General features: G+C 36.4%; 1 protein-coding gene across 1 annotated transcript in view; it reads right to left on the bottom strand.

The window, feature by feature from the left end:
* Positions 1 to 8,532: 8,532 nt before the first annotated feature.
* GAD1 (glutamate decarboxylase 1) overlaps positions 8,533 to 20,944 on the bottom strand; it is a 31,058-nt gene continuing 18,646 nt past the window's right edge. The window contains exons 6-15 of the mRNA XM_009640769.2: positions 20,368 to 20,483; positions 20,185 to 20,264; positions 19,966 to 20,020; positions 18,664 to 18,780; positions 18,456 to 18,520; positions 14,984 to 15,062; positions 13,233 to 13,382; positions 11,096 to 11,203; positions 10,303 to 10,392; positions 8,533 to 8,706 (exon numbers count right to left, since the gene is read on the bottom strand). Coding sequence (XP_009639064.2) covers positions 8,533 to 8,706; positions 10,303 to 10,392; positions 11,096 to 11,203; positions 13,233 to 13,382; positions 14,984 to 15,062; positions 18,456 to 18,520; positions 18,664 to 18,780; positions 19,966 to 20,020; positions 20,185 to 20,264; positions 20,368 to 20,483 — 1,034 coding nt within the window. The remainder of the gene's footprint in view (positions 8,707 to 10,302; positions 10,393 to 11,095; positions 11,204 to 13,232; positions 13,383 to 14,983; positions 15,063 to 18,455; positions 18,521 to 18,663; positions 18,781 to 19,965; positions 20,021 to 20,184; positions 20,265 to 20,367; positions 20,484 to 20,944) is intronic.

The raw sequence follows: 20,944 nt of genomic DNA, 5'->3' as shown, positions 1-20,944 counted from the left end.
ATTTAGGCTTTTGGGGAAGGCAAATTGTAGCAATTACCGTCCTAGTAGCTCTTCTTAAAGTAGCATTGATGTATTCAAAAGGAAGAAATTTTGTCGGGTTTTCTTTCAGCTGCAACGCCAGCTCTAATGCTTCAATCAAAGTCTGTGTGTACTCACTTAAGAAAGCAGAGGGAGCTGTTTGATGGCAATTACCATTCTCACTGCTAGGGAGCCAGGTCACAAATTAGCAATCTGTGACTTCTCATCATGTCTTGCAAAAAGACAGGCCTCATATCCTTGGGAAGACAAGAGAATATGCATTGCATTATACTGTAAGATAGAGCTGGTAATTAATTTATACCTACAGAACAATTACATTTCACTCAGACTGAGTAAAAACAATAAAAACTATTCACTGATATTTATTTACAGCAGGAAAACTAAACCTGGGTCTTTGTAGTGGGAAGAAAAAACCCTCTTCTTGAAAAATATGTGGAATAATTGAAGACCCGTGATGATGCAAAACAGTATAAAGCAATATAATAGCCCTGAAACATACCATAATCAGGTACAAGTAATATACTTTTAAAAAGTGGGACTGAGATAAGTGAATGCACCAAATTATTGCAGCAGCATACTTACTGACAAATTAAAACAATGGGTTATCATAAGTCATAGTTACAATGAATTAGTAAAAGTCATATTTTCCACAAATAGGAAAGCCTGCTGTAATGGAAACCACCAGGGCTCTTTGGCTCAGCACTGTCAAACCCAGCACGTAGAGGTCTCACCCCGCTGCCCAGTGAAGCCGTACTCCTTGGGATAGTCAAGGGCTGTGCTAGCACGTTCAGTCATTGCCCGTGCCTCACGTGTGGCAGAAGAGTGAACTAGCTGCAAGAGATGGTCAGTAAGGGCTTTTTCTTCAAGGGATGCTCACAGCCAGACAACACAACAAAGAACCACAAAAAACTCAAAGTAACGGAAATAAAGGGTTCATCACATACAGTCCAGAGGTCAGTCTGGCCCTATGCCCGCGAGCAGAAATGTCAGTCTTACCCTGCAGGCAGCCTTCCCAAAAGTAAAGGAAGAAGCTTAATTGAGATTAATGGCCTTTTTTTGCTGGGGCCCAGGGAAAGACCTAATTAATAAGGCAATATGTTGAACAGTGAACATAATTTATAATATGTGCAATCTTTAGAAGACATAAAAAACACTGACCGATATAACACTGAGTGAGAAATGGCTTATGCCTTTCTCACTTTGCTTTTTAGAGACACTTTTAACTGTCCAGTTTAAAGTTAGCATTCAAGGTTTTAATTTTTTTGAAGGCCAATTTGCTTGCTTTATACACCAGCAGTATCCAAACTCTTGCTGATGTCACACCAAGTGGATACAGCTTCAAATCAGCTTAATATTGTGGTCACAGATGATAGGCTTCGGTAAACCTAAGTTAAAGTAATTGCACTTAATTTGTTGATTTTTCTTGTAGTGACATTTTTCTAGGCTTTCTTGAAATACTAAACTTACTTTTTCTCCGTTTCCGATCACCTGCAATTATCTTACGTATTTTTGCTCACGCTGTTGTGGGACAATGGCTTTCCACATAGAACAAGGCCAAAAATTTTCATACAGTAATTCCTGCCTCAAACCAACTGTTCTCAGGTGAACTAGACTGGTATCCTGTTATAAGGTGTATAATTTCAGAATTTCACATGATAGAGGTTTAATCATTCATATACTTACACACCACACACACATACTTCCAAAGGTAAGAGAAAATAATTTAATATTTCCTTCATTAGATACTTGTTTAATGTTATGCTTCAAGAATTTTCCCAGATGTCCTGAAAAGTCCTACACAAAATGGTCAACATCATGCAAGACTTCATTTTTTCTGATATGCACTGAATACATACATGCATGTGTCCTTGTGTTTTATATCAAAAAATATAAATACACCCACAAATACATATATAAAGTATACTTATCCAGTCTGAAATAACTATATTCAGATGCTGAACAGATTACTAATAAATAGCAGATATAAATCAAGGTGTGTAATATTTTATCTTCAAATTTTTCTGTTACCATCATTACTAAACAATGCTCCACTTTTCCTCAGTAGATAGGTCTATTAAAATAGAGAACCAGAGGGTTTTTTCTTTCTTTACCAGGTCCACTTAAAACCTTCAGCTTGCATCTTATCTTTTATTCTAACCACAATTTTAATTCTGCTTTGTCCAGAAGTCTGATTCCTCCAAATGCTCTAATGAAACCCAAATCCTTCCATGCTGTGCAGCCACCCTTCCTTTTAACCTTTGCTTTCAGTCAATGCTTGCGCCTTCTCATTTCCTCTTCACTAGCTTAGTTGCACATCTTGAGCGAGTAGTACCCCCGATTCATGTATCGTCACCCTAAGCACAACTGTCACAATTTGCAAATTATAAACCACTAAAGAAGAAATTCAGGCAGATGTCATTCTGTTGACCGCAGCGAGCTGTACCTAACTACCAACAGACTCATTGTGGTCCTAACATTTTATTGAACAGTCTGTATGTAAGCTGAACATTCTTTCATACTCACATGATACAATTGTCTTCCATAATTTTTAGTGCTTTACATTATGGTATCTGCATGCTACGCTAATGGACTTTGCAGCATATATTTTCCTCATGTCTATTTTGCTGCATAAAATTCTTTAACTTGGAAAGAAAACTCTTCTTAAGAAGACTCATCCTACTTGAAGTATGCTCATCCTACTCTAAAGCAATTGAAATCAAATTTATTACATACTGCTAAAATCAATGACAGTTCTATGGATAATGCATAAAGCAGTAATTAATCAGAATTTGTCCATATAATGAAAAAAAAATTATGCTTTCATGAATTCAAAATGTACTCCTATTTTTCAATATATTTGGTATAAAAAAAGATTTTAAAGTATTTTTAAATTCCATAATAGAATGGCAGGCTGCCCCAAAATATTGTCTAGAATCCAAAATTTTTAATCACTTTTTTCATGTTATACATGATATGTATCAAGTATATATCATGCATAGATAGATAAAGACCTATCATGTGCCAAAAGCTTTGCCACAAAAGCTTTAATTCATACTATTCACACAGGGAAAGACTTGTATTTTGTAATTATTATGCTTCACTCAAATCCAATTAGGAAAAAAAAAAGTGTTTCCCTGAAGTTAAGGCATTCTTATAAATTTTACATTTCAACTATTTTCTGCTCAAACTCTGTTTCTGGTGTATTTTTAAAAATCTATGATTCTGTATGAAACACACTGAATTTGTTTGATGTTACTGCATCATGCATAGCCTTTTTTTAGATAACATAAGATTTTCAGTATTTTTTCCTACCTCAGACTTAGGATCTCATCCTGTTGTTTTATTAGGAAATGGTCTTTCATCTCTGAGAATGGGAAAGATCGATTCATACAATCAGCAACAATTCTCCCGTTGACTTCTGTGGTGGCAAGATCAGGCTTCCCTTGTACACCTTTACAAAATCATTCTTACAAAACATAGTTACTTTACTGAGATAATGAAGCTGCCAATATCTCATTTATTTGTGTTTCAAGGAAACATTTTTACTGTAAAAGGCTGCACATTATAATGCTTAATACAAAGTGGCTGAACAAAGAAACCCAGTTCTAGCTGACTCCGTTAATACAGATTTTCTGCTATGCGAACTTTAAGTGCTTTGGCAGTCAGGCACCCAGTATCCTGCAGTGATTCCACAGTGTCTTGTTGTAGGACCGTGAGAGCTCCTCTTGCCATCTCCACATCATTTCTTGTGAGACAAGCACCGAAGTGCTGAAGCATAACACTATTCAGAACATCTTTAGGCCTGGTCCTGTCCTGTACTTTTTACATACAGAAAAGTACTTTTTCAGTCAAGTAGATTTTTGATTGCATAAAAAGATCCTGGTTCTGATTGTGTGCAGATTTAAATGTGTTTAATAAACCTACACTGATATCAACCAGTGGCATTGCAAAGTGTGTGAAGTTAAGCATGTACTTCCTGGGAGTAAGACCTGTGTTAAAAGAAATAATGTTTATAAACATACCCACCCACTAAATAGCAGGGCTTTTACCACAAGGGCTTGATCTTATTCTTTTTACCCATTCCAAAGCTCCTATTTACTTCCTTGGGTCCTCTGTGTAAGTTGGAAGAGGATTTCAGAAACCACACAAAACACCACACAGAAAGATCGTTAGATTTTCTATTTTTTAGCATTTCTGCACAGTACTAATACCTCAACAACCCTATTCAAACTGATCAAGGTTTAGAGCTCGGGGTTCTTCCTTGGTCTGTGTTGGTATAAGCTCACATTCAATTCACAATTGAAACTAAATAGCAGCCTTAGCATTTACCTTACTGTTTTTAATGTGAGGGATAATGTTGTATGGCTTTTGTCTCATATTCTTAAGGAAACAAAAGAGCTCACAAAAATTATATGAGACAAATTAGGCAGTTTTAAGATCAACTTTTATTGAAAAATTAGAACTGCATTGCATATCTTCTTTATAACTTCGACATTTCTTAAACCACAAAACAGAGATTCTGTTTAAAAAATCTCTTCATATTTGTCACCATTCAAAAAACAGGTTATGAACTAAGCCAATGATGATTTTAAAAACCTGGGTTATTCCCAAGTCCCCTGGTTCCGTCTGTCTGTCGTGAATGGTATAATCTATCTATCTTCTCGAAAAGTACCTTTAATAATACAATCAGAGTTTTTCCTCATTCAAAATCAACAGCTGCTGTTGATTTTTTTCCAATAGTCAGTCTTTTCCAAATAAACTACCTCAGTTAATAAGTACTGCAGCCACGTGTTCAGCTAAGATCTTGCCTATTGTTTATTTGATCTGAATTCACTCACACAAAATTACAGTGATTGTCCATGTGATTTTAAAGGCAAAATTGCTACCTTAGAGTGTATTTTAAACCTCAGAAAAACAACATTACTCACCTGGAATTGCAATCCTTTGAATTAGCCAACACTTCTGTATATCCATACTTCCTGATCTCTCACAGTCAACAGTGTATGGATTAAAAAGCAGGAAAATTCCAGGTAAGCTTTTGCTGAGAAGCTGTAACATATTACTCAGGTGAAAATTACCTACTGAGAAGAAAACACAGATGAGTTTTCTCACTGATGACTGTAACTGCTCTGTTAAAATCAGCTAACCAAGTCGGAAATTAATGAGCCCTGTGCCTGTGGAAGCAGGTACATGTAATAGGGAAGCACTCCAGAGTCTGATATTAGAATTAAAAGCTTTGCAAAAATCTAATTGTGGGTATCATCTGTGTCAAGACACAACACTGCAGAAAGGCAAGATAAAATGCAGAGGCTAGGAAGATAAATTTAAAGCCCCTGTCTTTAGAGAAAACACCTCTGTGATAATTGTCTCACTTCTGAAACAGGCAGGAGGAGCTCAATTATTCCCACTGAGCTACAAACCATCAGTGGCAATGGGTAGAACCACTGATGCTTTTGACTTCCCAACACACAGGGTACTCAAATGAAAAAGCAGAAATTTTAGCACATTGTATATGTGCTGAAGAGATCTAGATCTATTTCTGACTACATCACAGGACTGTCCAAGGTTTGCTGTATGAATGCCAGTAAACCACTTCATGGTCTTTCCTATAGTTTCATGATCAGTTACATCAGGACGATTCTAAGAGATATAACATTTCAAATACAATAAATTATTATTAGATTATTGAAATGATGATCTGGATACAAGGTCCATAAGGTTAAAATGTTAAGGTTAGAGGATTAAGGGTAAATTGGGATCTTTAGCAATGCTGTTACTGAAATATCTTGACTAGGGAGGTGGAGGAAGTCAGAAATTCCCAAAGAACTGGCTGAAGAAATCACAAGGACCATGGTGCTGCTTGTGTGGAAGATGTGAGATCCCCTAGTGAAGCTAGGTCAGCAGTTACACATCTTTGCATTAATTATACTAGTTCATATCCATCCCTGGAAACATTCAAGACCAGGTTGGACGGGGCTCTGAGCAGCCTGATCTAGTTAGCGGTGTCCCTGCTCCTGCAGGGGGGTTGGACTAGATGACCTCTAGGGGTCCCTTCCAACCCAAAACATTCTATGATTCTATGATTCTATGATTGTTTCTCATAAACAAGGAGGACGGAGGGAAATCTTTCAATCTTCTGTAGCTGCCCTTTGAATAAAGTAAAACTGTGACAGAGACCAGATTTCAGGCAGAAGCCTGTAAATTGAAATGTGACACATACTCCCTCTTCAAAACAAACTTCTTTCTGCACTCTAAAAAGAGCTCTCAGTGAGGGGCCCTCTAGTTTTGATGAATAGCTGGTATCTATAAAGAATGGCATTTAATACTATGGAAGTTGGTACTGAAGCCAATGTTCATGCTGACTATTTCTGTATTGCAGGCCTCAGGTCATACAGCATGGATGTTTACATCAAGAAAAGTAAGGTATTGAAGACATGGTAAGATATCAGGGTTATAATTAAGGAAGATTGAGGTTTAAGATCAAGAAGGCAAGAAACCAGCTATACTGTCATGAGGAAAATAACCTAATGAAAGAAATACTGTACTGGTGAGATTACTGGGAGGGTTGCATGGCATAAAGTAATGATGTAGACAATCTTTTGGAAGTCATACTCATAAATCTAAAAGACAGCGACAAATTTATAATCATTTTTAGATTCAACTCAAACAATTTCAAGAAAAAGTTTAGAGAACGTTATGGAAAAGGGATAAGCAATAGTCCTATGAAAAGCAGGAAAGGCAGTGCTGTATGATATGGTGTTTACCATGACAGCTTCTTCCTTCTTCCTGCTCTGACCCAGCCAAAGACGTGAGACAGCATCCTCAGAGGACAACCAGTGGGACCTGCAGAATGGAAATCTCTCCTGGCTGTGGCTGTCCTTCCAGAGGACTGAAGGGAGCCAGAGAGGCTGAGAATACTGCATAGCATGACTGCATGTCACTGACTGTTTCTAAAATAATTCAATTTTATTACTGACTTTGGGGAGGGGGCAACTGATTAACTACTGACTTGCACAGAAGATAGCCATAGAAGCATGTATGAAAAAAATTGAAATAAGCATATTCCATTTATCACCATGACAGTAACTCAGTAGACACAGGATTATTGAATCTTCATTTTGTTCCACTACTCTGCTTCCAGTATGGAGTTTTCCACTCGGTAGTATTGATCATCTAATGATTAAAACTGAACAAGCTACGGATGACTCTGGTGTCTATACTTTGAGAATTCTAGCCAGTTTAAATTGTTGTGACAAGCCAGCTGTATTTAAAGATTCTGAGATTACTTTTGGTTTTATTTATTTTATAAGCTCCAAACACATAGTGAATTCCATTTCACTAGAAGAATTATGCTGGTTAAAACTCCCACAGAAATGCTATAGACTTTCAGGAATCTTCCCACCAAATTTAGTTTAAATGGACATAGAGATTAGTCCTGAAATACAACTCAAAAACAGGGGCCTTGGTTAGTAACCAATATTCACTAGAAAAGCATTCAGAACACTGAACAGACAGTCTGACATTACAATAAATAAAATTGAAAATTCTAATAGATTAAAGGGATCTCATCAGTTGACATTCTATACACAATGTTAGAATTCCTTATATTCAGTAAAATTATCTGTAAGTTATTATTTTAAGGGCACTAGGATTTAAATGAAAGTGTCAACTAATATTTTTGTATTTTTTCTTTGGCTCACAAAGACACTAAAATACCATAAACATTATTTAGAACTTCAATAATATATAAATAGGGTACATTACAAATGGAAGAAAATACAAGACAATTCTTCAGCATGGTAAACCTCTGCATATAAATAAGCAAATATTTCATATACCTACAATTCGACAGTTATCTTGCTGTAAAACTATTACATTTAAATCCTTTTACACAAAGTCATTTAACAATAATATACACAATCTACACAAATTAACCTCTAAAAATACAGCAATAGGCTACCTGTTACAATGACTCTGCTACTATTATCCCCTGATGTGACACTAAAGGGGAAATACAACTATTTTACTCGAAGGTGCTGTTAGAGATTGCTATTTTGTATGTGAGAGAAGCACCAACAATAAGATTTAATACTGTTATACATTTTCTTTAGCTCCTAAGAATCTACATTTTAGAAATGTTTCTATATGTCTATTTTTACCTGGCAGAAAAATCTGTAGCACATTATCCACATCATTAGTTGTTGAGGAAAAGTTAACTCTTTTAAAGTGGAAAACATGCTGTGGCTTAGATCTAAGTTTATAACCACTTCATATATATATATTACTTCAAGATAATACATTTTCCCTCAGTAATATGATCTACCAATACATATATGTTTCAGTAGCCTGTAGTTGTTTTGTTTAAGGATGTCTTAGGAGATTGGAACTTACAGACAGAGAATTTCCTTAAAACATGTTCTGCAGAACTGGGTTAAAAAAATAGCCAGTGCTGGAAAACAGTGAATTAGAGAAATAACTAATTCAGCCACTGTACTACAGCTCCTGCCCCAGTCTTTCTATTTCCTCAATGAGGAAGTCAATGTCAGACTTCGTTGCTGCTGGGTTTGAGATGACCATTCGGAAGAAGTTGACTTTGTCGCCCTGAGGCTGATATCCAACCATGGTAGTACCTGACTCCATCATCAGTGCTTTGATTTTCGGTGCCACCTTTATCATTTAAAAAAAAAAAAAAAGAAAGGAAAAGAGAAAGAGAGAGAAGAGTAATTAAATAATTTTATCATTTCTTTGTATATCACAACATTTCTTAATTTGGAAAAAATAAATGGACAGATCAGAAAGGCACTAGGTTTTATAAAAAGATCTGTAAGAGAAAAAGCTTGAAAAACTAAATATGTAGGATTGGATATTTAAAGAAAAATGGACAACAATAATATCCATCTTTTTTGATTAATAGACTAATAGCATCCTAGAATATTCGCTATGTAATAATTTTATATATTAAATGTACGTATCATTTCCCTGTGCTGAAGATTTTGTCATGAAGAAATATTTTCAGTCTTTTTATGAAAACCCATTCCAGACCACGTTTTTGAGGGTCTGGGGGACAATGACGTAAATTTTTCAGTAAGATCTATTTCACGAAGAATATTTTCTGTTAGCATAAGCCATGGAAACCTTCCAGCAGTTTTGCAGTATTGTGCATTTACTGCAATCTCACTTTCTCTCTTTAATTTACATGGAATAATGTTCTGACAATCTTAATATCTGGTATCAACTGAGCCCGGTTTTGCCATTTCTTTCTCCTGCTCTACTCTCTGCCAGACAAGGTCAGATGTCTGACTCTTTTACTGTTTTGTAGGATGCTTTAAAATGTCCTCTAACATTTAACAGGGTCAAGTCAAACATTTCATCCTTCTTCCCAGACTTACCTATCTTCCTGTTTTCTCTCTTTTTTGGCAATTTCTTCACCTAACACGTCACTGGGTTGACTCAGGAAATTTCTATTCCCTCTGTTCTCTTTCCCCAGTGTGATGCAGACATAAAATCCTCTACAAAACCTCCCAAGTTTGCCCTTTCTTCTCCCTTCCCAAACATAAAAAATTGCCATTCATTTTGACAACTATAAAATCATTCTTTTGGCTCCTGAATGTATTTCATTCTACTTCTGTCTGTCCAAAACGCTACTCCAAAATTAATGCATTTCACTTCCTTCAAGTCCTAAGTAACACGATGCTTCTCCTGGTGGTGCCTCTGTGATGCCTTTACTTCCCTCCATCATTTCTTCAAATAAATTTATCCCAAAGTGCTCCAAAGGGTATTCATTTTCATTGAAATGCATTAATGCATGACTAACCAAGCACATTTTGAATCAAAATAAAGACCTGAGAAGGACTTACAGGCTTCCATGTCCTTTACCTGTCCCAGCATTTTCAAATAATTACCCTTCCGTTTCTCTTCCTGATATGCCGTCCAGTTCAAACAGGACTGGGCCAGCTTTGTGCCTAGCTACATTTTAAAGATAGTTTAAAAATTTAAAAATAGTTTTGGGACCACACGAGTGATACAAAACAAAGAATAATGGAGTATGTTCTGTATCTGGCTCTATAGGGGAAATGTGACTGCAGCCTCAGTATAAATAGGAGACAAAGGTGAACAAATATCAAGGTCATAACAAGCAATTGGAGAACTGATGTCCCAGAATTTGGAACATGTGTCAACACACAGATATATTATTTTTAGTAAACAGAATACTTTGGGTTGAAAGAGTAGACTATATTTTTGCATTTAACAAAAACCACATACCCTGTGTAACTTTTCTCTTCTCTCATCACAGTCTGGCATGCCCCTGAGACTTGGTGGAATATACCAAAAACATACGTTTGTATGCTCTGGCTGCAAAAAGAACCAAACACATATATTGATAAACAAAACAGATCAATCACATCCTAAAGGCTAGTCAGTAGCATATTTTAGCACACACATGGGAGACAAAATATAGTATCCTAGTTCTGCATGTTAAAACAAAATAAATGGATTACAGTACTGCTGGTTGCATCTGCTGTCTTAGATTCCCTATACATTGTCCCATTTACAATGTTTTAGGGTTCTAATGAAGTGCAAATGCTTTTCACCTTCATGCAGTTTTATGAGGGACTGTTTTCCAGGATCACAGCAAGGACAACCCAATTTTCCTTCTCTTAGTAAATGGAGAGATGAAGTATATTTGTTATTCTGTCAACCAAGAGCTAACGTAGTGGCACTAGCAACAGAAGATACAGAAAAAATAGCGGATTCTCAGTTATGTGTATTAAGGTGGAATCTCAGCATGAGTAGAGTGTATTAAGGCAGTCCTCATGCCCTAAACAGAGAAGTCCTCTCTAGAAGAGAAGCAGAGGAGATAAATGTGACATTTATGATACAAAATCATGTGTATTTGGCCAAAAGACTGCCCAGATGCCAATAGTCATGTCGTTCCTTAGAAAATAAGAGTAGTTTCGCATAGCTGGCTTGAAGAACTGTGAGAAGTGTGAAGACTGCTTTCAGAATTCCATACAGATTTGGCTCCTACACTCAGGTTAGATGAAAGACAACTTACCTCCCCTTCAAAAACCATCTCAAATTCTTCTCTGTTTTTGATTTTAGTGTAGAGATATTCTGCCAGCTCCAGGCATTTGTTGATCTGATTTTCAAATCCTACTGTACCCTGTTTTAAAAAGAAAGTTGGTATTAATTATATGGTCATTTGTCCTCCTCCGATGCAATCACCTTATCAGATAGGCTTCACTCTTAAGTGTTTTAAGTCAGAAAACAGTTAGCAGTACTGTTTCTTGTAATTTAAAAGTAAAGTTAATCAGCACTATAAAAGTAGCTAAATGTGGCCTAACTGTAATCACTATTTGGTTTTGGTCTCATTTTAAGAGAATTTATTATTATAATAACAAGGGCTTTTGATATTTTTAATCGATTTTTTTAGCTCTTATTTTTATCAGTTTCCAAAAATATTATGGAATATGAATGAAGAAGTAATAAAGAGAAGTACATTCTTAAATTATTGCATATTTGGGATAAAGTGACTGAAGGTAAAGTCACAAGAATACTTCTGGACCCAGGTTGTATCTTTCTACTATGAGGACAAGACCATGATTACTCATGGTGGCTAAGTCTGAAGAAAAAATTTCCATCACTCTTAATATTTTGTTTTCTTAACATTTTAGTAATATAATCATGCAGTCTGCTAGAAACAGGTTCTATCCAATTCCTCAGAGAACTCAGGTCCAAGAAATCTGAATCTGTCTCAAGACCAAACAGAAATCCAAAGTAACTAATTTCTGGAGAAATTTAAATTCCAGATATACAGATCAATTTTGCAATTTTAATCTATATTATTTTTAAAGAATCACATCCACAGATATCCTACTTCTGAATTTTAAATACGACCCACATCCATTATGGTTTCCACCGTGATTTTTTTCTTTATTGTGAAGTGCTCTACTTCTTTAGTGAAGCCAGTTTAACAGCAGAGATAGAATCAGCATGGTAGTTTTAACAAAATGTGTTTGGCTGGTATTTAGAAAAATGTTCAGTCTGTCCTTTGATGGTGTCTGTCAGAACTTGGTACTTAGAACCATAAGCAACACACTTGAAAGTTGCTGGTCAGAGTCCGATTCTAATGTGTCATAAGCAGTTTCATGTTACTGGATTACAGCACCAGAACGATTTATTTTGGAGGAAGAACTGAGTCTGCACTGAAGTATACTTAGCCTGGAAATCAAACCTATGCTGATTACTAAAGTAATTGTTCTAAGTATTTTGTGTTGAAGTGTTGTGTTTCTGTTTCTGAAGTACTTTTAAAAATAAACAAGAAGGACTCTACAGTCTGTTTAAAAGTAACTTTCTATCTAAAGTTCTGTTACTTTCCTCCCTCACTCTTAAATATTGAGGAAATCTGCATGAAAACATCTTTTACCATCACAGGTTATTTACTATCGCTGTCTAACTTCCACCCAAAGTGAAAACTGTTTTATGATTGTACATTTTGCCATTAGATTTAATCTCAGTTCTATAAAAAAATTAGACTGTGGACAGATTACCCAACTGAATTCCCATTTTGCCAGCAGAAGAGCAAGAATAATAATAATATGATGATTGCAGATAAACAAATAAAAACGAAATGTGTTTTCTTGACTACATGGACCTTCATCCTGTAAACAGGTAAACCTGTATGTAAGCCCGTGCTTAATTTCAGCCATCCAGGCATACCAGAGTAGTCCCAGGGAATCAGCTGTTAAATCATTAGTTGGGCAAAGCTTCTTAAGAAAAAGGATGTGTTTTCAAAGTGGCTTATAAAATCCATGCATAGGAACATGATGCTCAGAGGACCCTTGTAAGTTATCAAGTCTGCTCTGCTGCTACTACAAGTAATCTGTAATGAAATACATATGTAAGTTTATAGACTCACAACAAAAGACCATTTCGGTGTCCTGCCCTCACCAATTTTACTGCAGGGCTCATCTAGTGACTTAAAACATTTCTTCTAATTTCCATCTGAATTTATTGATGGCTAACATTGTTCTACAATTTAAATGGCTCTTTTCTGACTTAATACTCAGATACCTGTGTATTTAGAGATTGTAATTACACAAATATTGATATTAAAAAAGTGTTCCACTACATAAGACCGATAAATTAAATAAATACATTTCTGATTTTTGAGCTGAACTTTTATTATTTACCTTTGCCTTCCACATCAACCAGAATTTGAAAATGTCCACATGTCGGCCACACTGTATTGCCTTATCTCCAGTGTCATAGGATACATCATACTGTTTGTCTTGCTGGAAGAGATAGCCTGCACACATTTGGTTGCAGCCTTGAAGTATACCCTGAGGTGAAAAACATGTATTTATATGACTTCTATGGCACATATGCGTATGAAACTGTATGCATTAATCATATGCTAAAATATATTTCAAATATATATACAGAATTGTTCTTTAATGGCCAAATTATAAAACACTGACCTTGTTTTGTAAACCTGAGCCACAAAAATAATTTCATGCCCTAAGGTGGTTCTCTTAGAATTCCCTGAGTAGTCATATGGTTTTACACACTCCCACACCTGAAAAAACATTCTCACATGAATTTGGATTCTTAGGTTTTGATACTAACTTCGTTCACTTCACTGTGTAAGGCTATGTTTTTAAGACTTAAATTTGTGATGTGTTAAATTACACACTAGAATAAAGCTGAGGTCTCTCAGTGTAGCAGATAGCTACAGAAAATGAAGGAAAAAAGTAATTGAAGGCTCCAACTTTATATATTGTCCAGCTTTATGACACTTAACATTAGTGGTAAATTTAAGTACGGATGACCTAAATCAGAAATTTTTTCTTACAAATAAATATGGTCCACAGACCAATAGAAACCTACAGATTACTGGTGAACGTCTCTGAAGGAAACACAGAGGAGCAAATTCCTGTACGTTACACAGAAGTCTTACACATGTCATTTCTAAAATGGCTTGCATCTCCTTTAGAGTTTATTAGTGGTTCTTTGAAGACACTGGTGTATCTGATAAATACAAAAGCACCTATCAAAGTTAGCATATAAAGAATAAAAAAATTTGCCAAAATCCTGCAATAGTTAGCATAATAAGCATACATGACACTAAATAATGGCTAGTGCTTCCTTCCAATAGATTGTGGAAATGTTTTATAAAGGGAAATAAATGCTGCAGTCTTCAGTTTAGAGATGGAAGAACAATGGCAGACCCTAGGGCTGGAGCCCGTAACTCCTTCATCCCAGTTCTCTGCACAGGGACCACATCTTCAACTAATCTCTTCTAGTAGCAACTGACGTGCCAGAAATTAGTAGACAACAGAATCAGTCCTATCCACAGATGACAGGACTTTTTTTTTAAATCATCTAAGGAAAATATATATTGCTTAAAAGAATTAAGACACTGGTCTTCCTTTCATTGTTGACAACGAAGAATCTAGAAGAAAGCCCTAAAAATATTTATGGAGTCATAATAAAAGCAACATGGTTTACTTTCAACAGAATTGAGAAACTTTTAAACCACTGTGTAAGGCAAAAAAAGTTGCTTTTTATTGAAGTAGTTTAGACTGTGACCAATTACTAAGACCAGGGGGGTATGTTCAGTATATCATAGAAACAACAGGGCAGATGCTCAGGTGAACTATGTTAGCATTGCTCTAGTGCTGTTAGAATATGCAAAGATTCAACAGCTAATGATGTGACCCATGTTGTCTACAGCTTTAACAAAAAAACCAACGAAACAAAACAAAACAAAAAAGGAAGCAGATAAAACAACTTCCTAAATACAATGTAAATCCACACAACTATTCCCTCCAAAAGAAGTTTTGAAATTAAATGGATTTTGCACTACCCTCTTAAAAAGTAGGGCTTGATATTTACTTTTTTTTTTTTCCTTAACTGTTTTATTATTAAATATAAGGCAGACCTTCTCCCGGACAAGAATGGCAGAACATTGTAACAACACTCCCATCATCTTGTGTGGATTCCAAGTGACTGAGTTGGCTCTGCAAAAAAATTACACATTCAGATAGGTCTGGAAAACAGAAACTTAACCTGAAGCAGTCACCTTTGTTTTCTGCTTTCAGATGGAAATGTATGAAGTTTTGACCATGATGATTTCACTATGAAGATTATTACTGTCTGAAGTGTCTTCTTTCCCAGCTATACTGCCCAGGAAAGGAATTTTTTGTGTGCTAGCATTGCAACGTCAGACTTCTGATTAGTTTATATTATTAGTAATGCCAGCTAATTAGTGTCAGACTACGCTGATTAGCTGATGTAGTAACTTCATCCCCAGAAGACTCCACTTCTAGAAACAGCAATAATAAAACTAACAAACCCAGTTTGAAAGGTTATATCAATTGAAGGCACTGACCAGGGGAGGGGCCTGTCAGAGAATTAAGGGAATAATATGAATTCTGGGAGAATACAGTTCTTTACTGAACAGCTGCTGGAAAAGTAGAAAGCAAAGGAAAAGACACTCCTCATCCTTACCTGCTTTTCCAGTTAGAGCCACAAGAGGCCTTTTCTGTACTAGCTTGTCAAGCCCATGGACTGTTAAAACGCAATAAAACTTTACATTGCCATCCTACCATCCTGTATGTAAAGCTTATAACTTTTTACATGCTAACACAGGTGGATGAACAAGATCACTTCATTTACTAGCCAAACAGATGAGATGTTCTGTATTTTTATCATGCTATCCTAGACAGTTTAATGATGATGCTAAAATAAATGTGTCAGCATTACACATCCATTGACCTCTTCACCCTAAGTAATTAATTACCAAATGTCCCCTTGATTCACTGTGTGTTCCGGAGAAGGAAAGTGTATAATCATATTTCACAGACTATGCATGTGTTCTTACAATGTGGTTGAAAGAAAATTCAAAGACATTTCCTCCTGTTCTATACCCTGCTCTCAGAGGACACAGACACAACCACGGTTCCTCTGTTTTGGGAAATACAATGACTCCTTCATGCCAGTCAGAGGACCACTAGTTCCATGAAGATTCCAGATACAATTCCAACCTCCAATTGCATTAGTTTAGACCGTAGCACCCCTCAGCCAAAAGAACATCACAGCCTGTACTGTAGCTGGGGGAGCTCACCATCCCTCTAAAATCTCCTGCTTGGGCAGTGCAAACCAGCAGGTATATAGCTCAGACTTAGGAGGCAATTATCTTCTTAAAAACTTCACTAATAGTTCAGATGGAGCAGTCAAGAAACAGGAATTTATATAACAGCTCATTTCCTTTTGCATGCACTATGGTTTCAGCTTAGCGCATTTATTTAACTTTCAGGGTTCCAAACAAAGACAATCTCAAGTTGTTTTCGCAAGGAGCATTAGCTTTATTTTAACATGAAGATGCCTCTCTCTGCCCCGCACAGCCAGCCAGCTGGAGGCAATCCTACCGCAGACGATCCCAACTCTGCCCCATGGCAGCATGCCAGTCCGCACACAGCCATGTCTCCAGGCAGGCCACGTCTGGCCTGAGTGTTAGCAATAGACCCCAGCTGGGGCCCGTGACAGGCAATTACACAGTACAGGTGGACCCCATCCCATGTTTAAAAATCCATTCAGCTGACTAGAAAAGAAAATACCATGCTTTGTGGCCTGCTGTTTTCTGTATTTGCTTAAGATTATGGTCTTAATTAGCACCTCTGGGTTGACCTCAGGTCAAGAGAGGTGTTCCAAACTACTGTGACCAAACCTATGTAGCTTAAGGAAAGTATTTTACAATGCTGACCTCATATTAGACACATTGCTGTAAAACGAGAGACTAGCAGATTAGATTGGGCAGAGGTTGATAAGATTCTGCTACTTCAGAAAACGCCTGCCATGCCACACACTGCTGTCCCTGCAACAGAAGGGTCCACATGGTTTTCCTACCAGTCCTTCTGTACATTATCCTTTATCTTGTACTTGTCCTTCACTTACTGTATGAGACGCTTACCAGTAGGAAAGTTTGTTTTCCCTAAGGAAGAGCATTGCTCACTATTCTCATTTTACGCCTTTACACAGTGCCCTCATTCAGCATAGCTGACTCAGGGAAGCAATTTGATGCTAATTTGAGAGTACATGGCTAGAGCTTGTTTCAAATCTTTTTTGCCTCCCTGGAAGCTGGTTTCTGCAATGATCTTATGTTTCTGATTCTTCATTGCTTTTCTGATTTTTTTATTCAGATGGGCAGCCTTTTGTGATAGAGCAGTTTCAGAGGAATGTAGAGACAAAGACACCTGTGGGGTTATAAACATAGCCTCTTCTACAGACTACAGCCTTGTCATCACTGGATATGGGAACAACTGTGCCAAAGACTACACATGGGACTCCTTCTGAGTCTGAATTGTAAGGCTGGGGAGAGGGTCACACTCTCACTCTGTTATCACTTGCAACACAAATGTTTTGCCTTTTTAGATTGGGTTCAATTATTTGTTTAATAAAGGCAAGCTTCTGGTCTCAGCGGGTGCCTTGGTAACCTGGGTTATGTGCTTGGGGGCACACACACACTTTTCTGCAGACTGTACTCTGGCCTCTACAAGAGCTTCCTGTTTGTAATCCATGTAATCTTCCCATGGCACCAACTTACAGGCCCCTTTAACCTGAGACGCAGTTAGTATCTGGGACTCTTTCTGGCCTCCCTGTAAGTTTCCTCAGTCTTCTGTCTGGCACCGTAGAACTGTGCCAGCTCTGTGCTGTCCAACCTTATAGGCACGGACATTTGCTCACAAAAATTGCTGCTAATTCAGTCTCCACTATGTGTTCCTCTGTTGTTTACACATATATGTGTATATATACAAATAAAAGCAAGACAAAAGCAAGCATATATATATGTATATATAATAAACTTTCATTTACAGACCACTCATTTTCAGGAAGAACATATGCCCTTTATTTTCTGGAAATAAATGCAGACATCTTTCAGGAGAGAATCTCTACAAATTCCCACCATGTCATGGCTTCCCATCAAAGGTGTTCAAGCTCAAACACCTTCTCTGGATTCCTCGTTTCTCACTGCTGTTCTCAAAGCCCAACACTGCAGAGATTGTCTAGCCCTCACACTTCATTTTTTCCTCAAATCCTCCTTCACCTGTTCCCAGACTTATGATCCCTTCAAAGCTACACATAGAACAACCTGCCTTCCTTTTTGCCAAGAAATATCAGTCCTCCTTCAAAGCTGCTAAAAACTTACCTTTCACTCAGCTGTACATCACTGTTACCTTCTGTAGTATTGTTTGTCTTCCTAGTGTGAACCTTTCCTGTCTGTCTTCCTTTTGTTTAATTTAGTGTTTAAACTCCTTATTGTAGCAAATTCATCTTTTCATGAATTTGTGAAGTGTCATGTACCTTATGAAAGTACTCAAATAACAGTATTACAAATAAGCACCATCTAGTACCTTTCTATTCCATTCAGTTTATGACGATGCTTTCGGGACATTAAGAGTCCACCTCCCCAGGCAGCCTGGAAGAAATAGAAAAGACAAGACTCATTGTTTTGGAAAAGTCTCACATATTTTAATTTACTCAGGATCTAGTAATAAATATTTTAATTCAAGACAAAACTCCTCTTTTGCCTGAATAATAGCACTTCATTTAGTTACTTACATCTACATGGAGCCAGAGGTTATATTTTTCACATATATCTGCAATCTCCTGTATTGGATCAAAGGCTCCATATACTGTTGTGCCTGCAGTTGCATTTACAAAGAGAGGAATGTACCCCTACAATAAAAATAAAAATATTAAATACAAAATCCAACCTCTTTCAGAAAAAGAAATACCTCTGAAAATCATTTCAGAAGTGTTGCTATCCCATTTTCCAGCCTAAAAGTGTTTTTCTTCCCACGTGAAAGGTACATATAAGCAACAGTAAAAACTAACAATTTGTATACAAGGTAGGAACAAACTCTGGTTTTATTGTACTATAACTTCACAAAATTAACTAGTCAGAATGTAAAGGATATTATTTTGTCTAATCTCTTTCACTGAGGAGATTCAACCGTTCTAGTAGAAGACTAGCAGTAGTCAAGTAAAGTTGAAGGTGTCCCTGCTCACTGCAGGGGAGTTGGACTAGATGACCTCTAAAGGCCCCTTCCAACCCAAAACATTCTATGATTCTATGAAAGTTGAGACTTTCACAGCAGTATAAAGGAAAATTAATTAAACGTGATTTGTAAGTTGTGATTTGAAAGCTTAAGTTGTTCCTTTAGTCTTTATCTACTAATAAACAGAACAAAGCAGAACAAAGCAATCCAAAACAAAAGCTATAAATGTGGAACTATCAGCTCAAAGCAAGACAGTTTTGAATTAGATGAAATTAATGTGAATTGCAATTTCATAGAGTGCCCAAATGTGAAGTTAAGAAATAATAAAAAAATAATAATAATCTTGATTTCTCTAACTTTGGTGGTTTCATACAAAATTAATGGATTTTTCATTGCATTGATTCAAGAAATAACAATGAATGCCTCAAAAAATTAAACTTACTACCTATATTTACTAACCCTGCAGCCTCACACTTGAAATCTATGGGAATTTTTAGGACTTCAATAGAATTTTTTATCGTTTTGGCTGAACTTTAAAGTTTGGATAAAAGTAGGCTTAATTTCATGTCTTCATACTTTTTTCCATATATTTCCAAACAGAAATTTATTTTTAAAAGTCATAAAATACAGGTGTGATTCAAGAGTTAAAAATACTTTGTTTTTAAGCAGTAAATGGAAACCTTAGCAAGACACGTAGATAATTCCCTAAACAATACATGAATGAGTAATTAAGCTGCTGAAAACATTATTATAACATTTACATCATTGTAATGTTCTCTTTTAACGTTAACCGTCAGCCTTCAAAGGAAGAGGTAATTTTACTAAGCCAAGCATTTAAGCACTAATTTTTAAAAACACAAACCTTTTGTTTTGCTTCCAAAATTTTTGCCTCCAAATCAGCTGGTATTATTTTGCCTCTGTAATTATTGTAGAAACAGAAAGACAAAGAGCATTAAAAAGTTCATATTAGCTACAGCTGAAATAACTTAGACACAACGTACTGAACCAGTCCTTAAGCACAATACAACAAATTTAACAGATGAACATATTTAATACATCAAAACCTTAGCATTCAACCTACCTTTCATTGCATTTTATCAAAATCACATTGTCTGTTCCAAATCCAAGTGCAGCTCCAGCCTTCTTTATTGAGTAGTGACTCTGTAGCAAAACATACGCACATTTAATGAAGTGATTGTTTAATGACGAAGCATCTTGACAACACACATCAATACATTAAGAATCAGCAGCATATTAAGCTCACATGTTCCGAGGTAAAGAGAACCAGTTTAGGGACTGCAGCCATGCCTTTGGTTTTGACTTCAGGGAAATACTTGTAGCGTGCAGCCATTATGCTGTACATGTTGGAGATAGCTCCTCCTGTGAATGAATGAATGAATGAATAATAAAATAGTGATAATGAGGAAAAATGCATATGAGACTAAAGACATACAAGTCTCATTTGCATAACGCAGTGAAAATGGCAGTCAACTATGAAAAAATAAATCTCTGAAATGCACGGTCATCTGTCTAAACAGCACAGGGACAGACTCTCTAGAAAGTCATCCTGATAGTTAGAATTCCCTATCCATCATCTCTTTCAACTGCTAACATTTTGTAGCACGTTCCTAAAAAGTCCAGCTTTCATCATGCTGCTTTTCCACGACAACTTCTTGTTAGCAAGAATAACAGGAACTTATCAGATTGTCTGAGGCTGAAGAAATGTGGCATACTGGATGGATTTATCCCATCTCACTGTAGATACAGAAGTAGATGCCTAAAAAGTAGATTTCTACACACAAGATAGTTATTCCAAGCTTCCTTGTAGTCATTTAAGGGAA

Source organism: Egretta garzetta, unplaced genomic scaffold (assembly GCF_000687185.1).
Source record: "Egretta garzetta isolate BGI_Z169 unplaced genomic scaffold, ASM68718v1 scaffold16, whole genome shotgun sequence".
Classification (NCBI taxonomy): Eukaryota; Metazoa; Chordata; class Aves; order Pelecaniformes; family Ardeidae; genus Egretta; species Egretta garzetta.
This window is presented reverse-complemented; position numbering and strand designations above follow the sequence as displayed.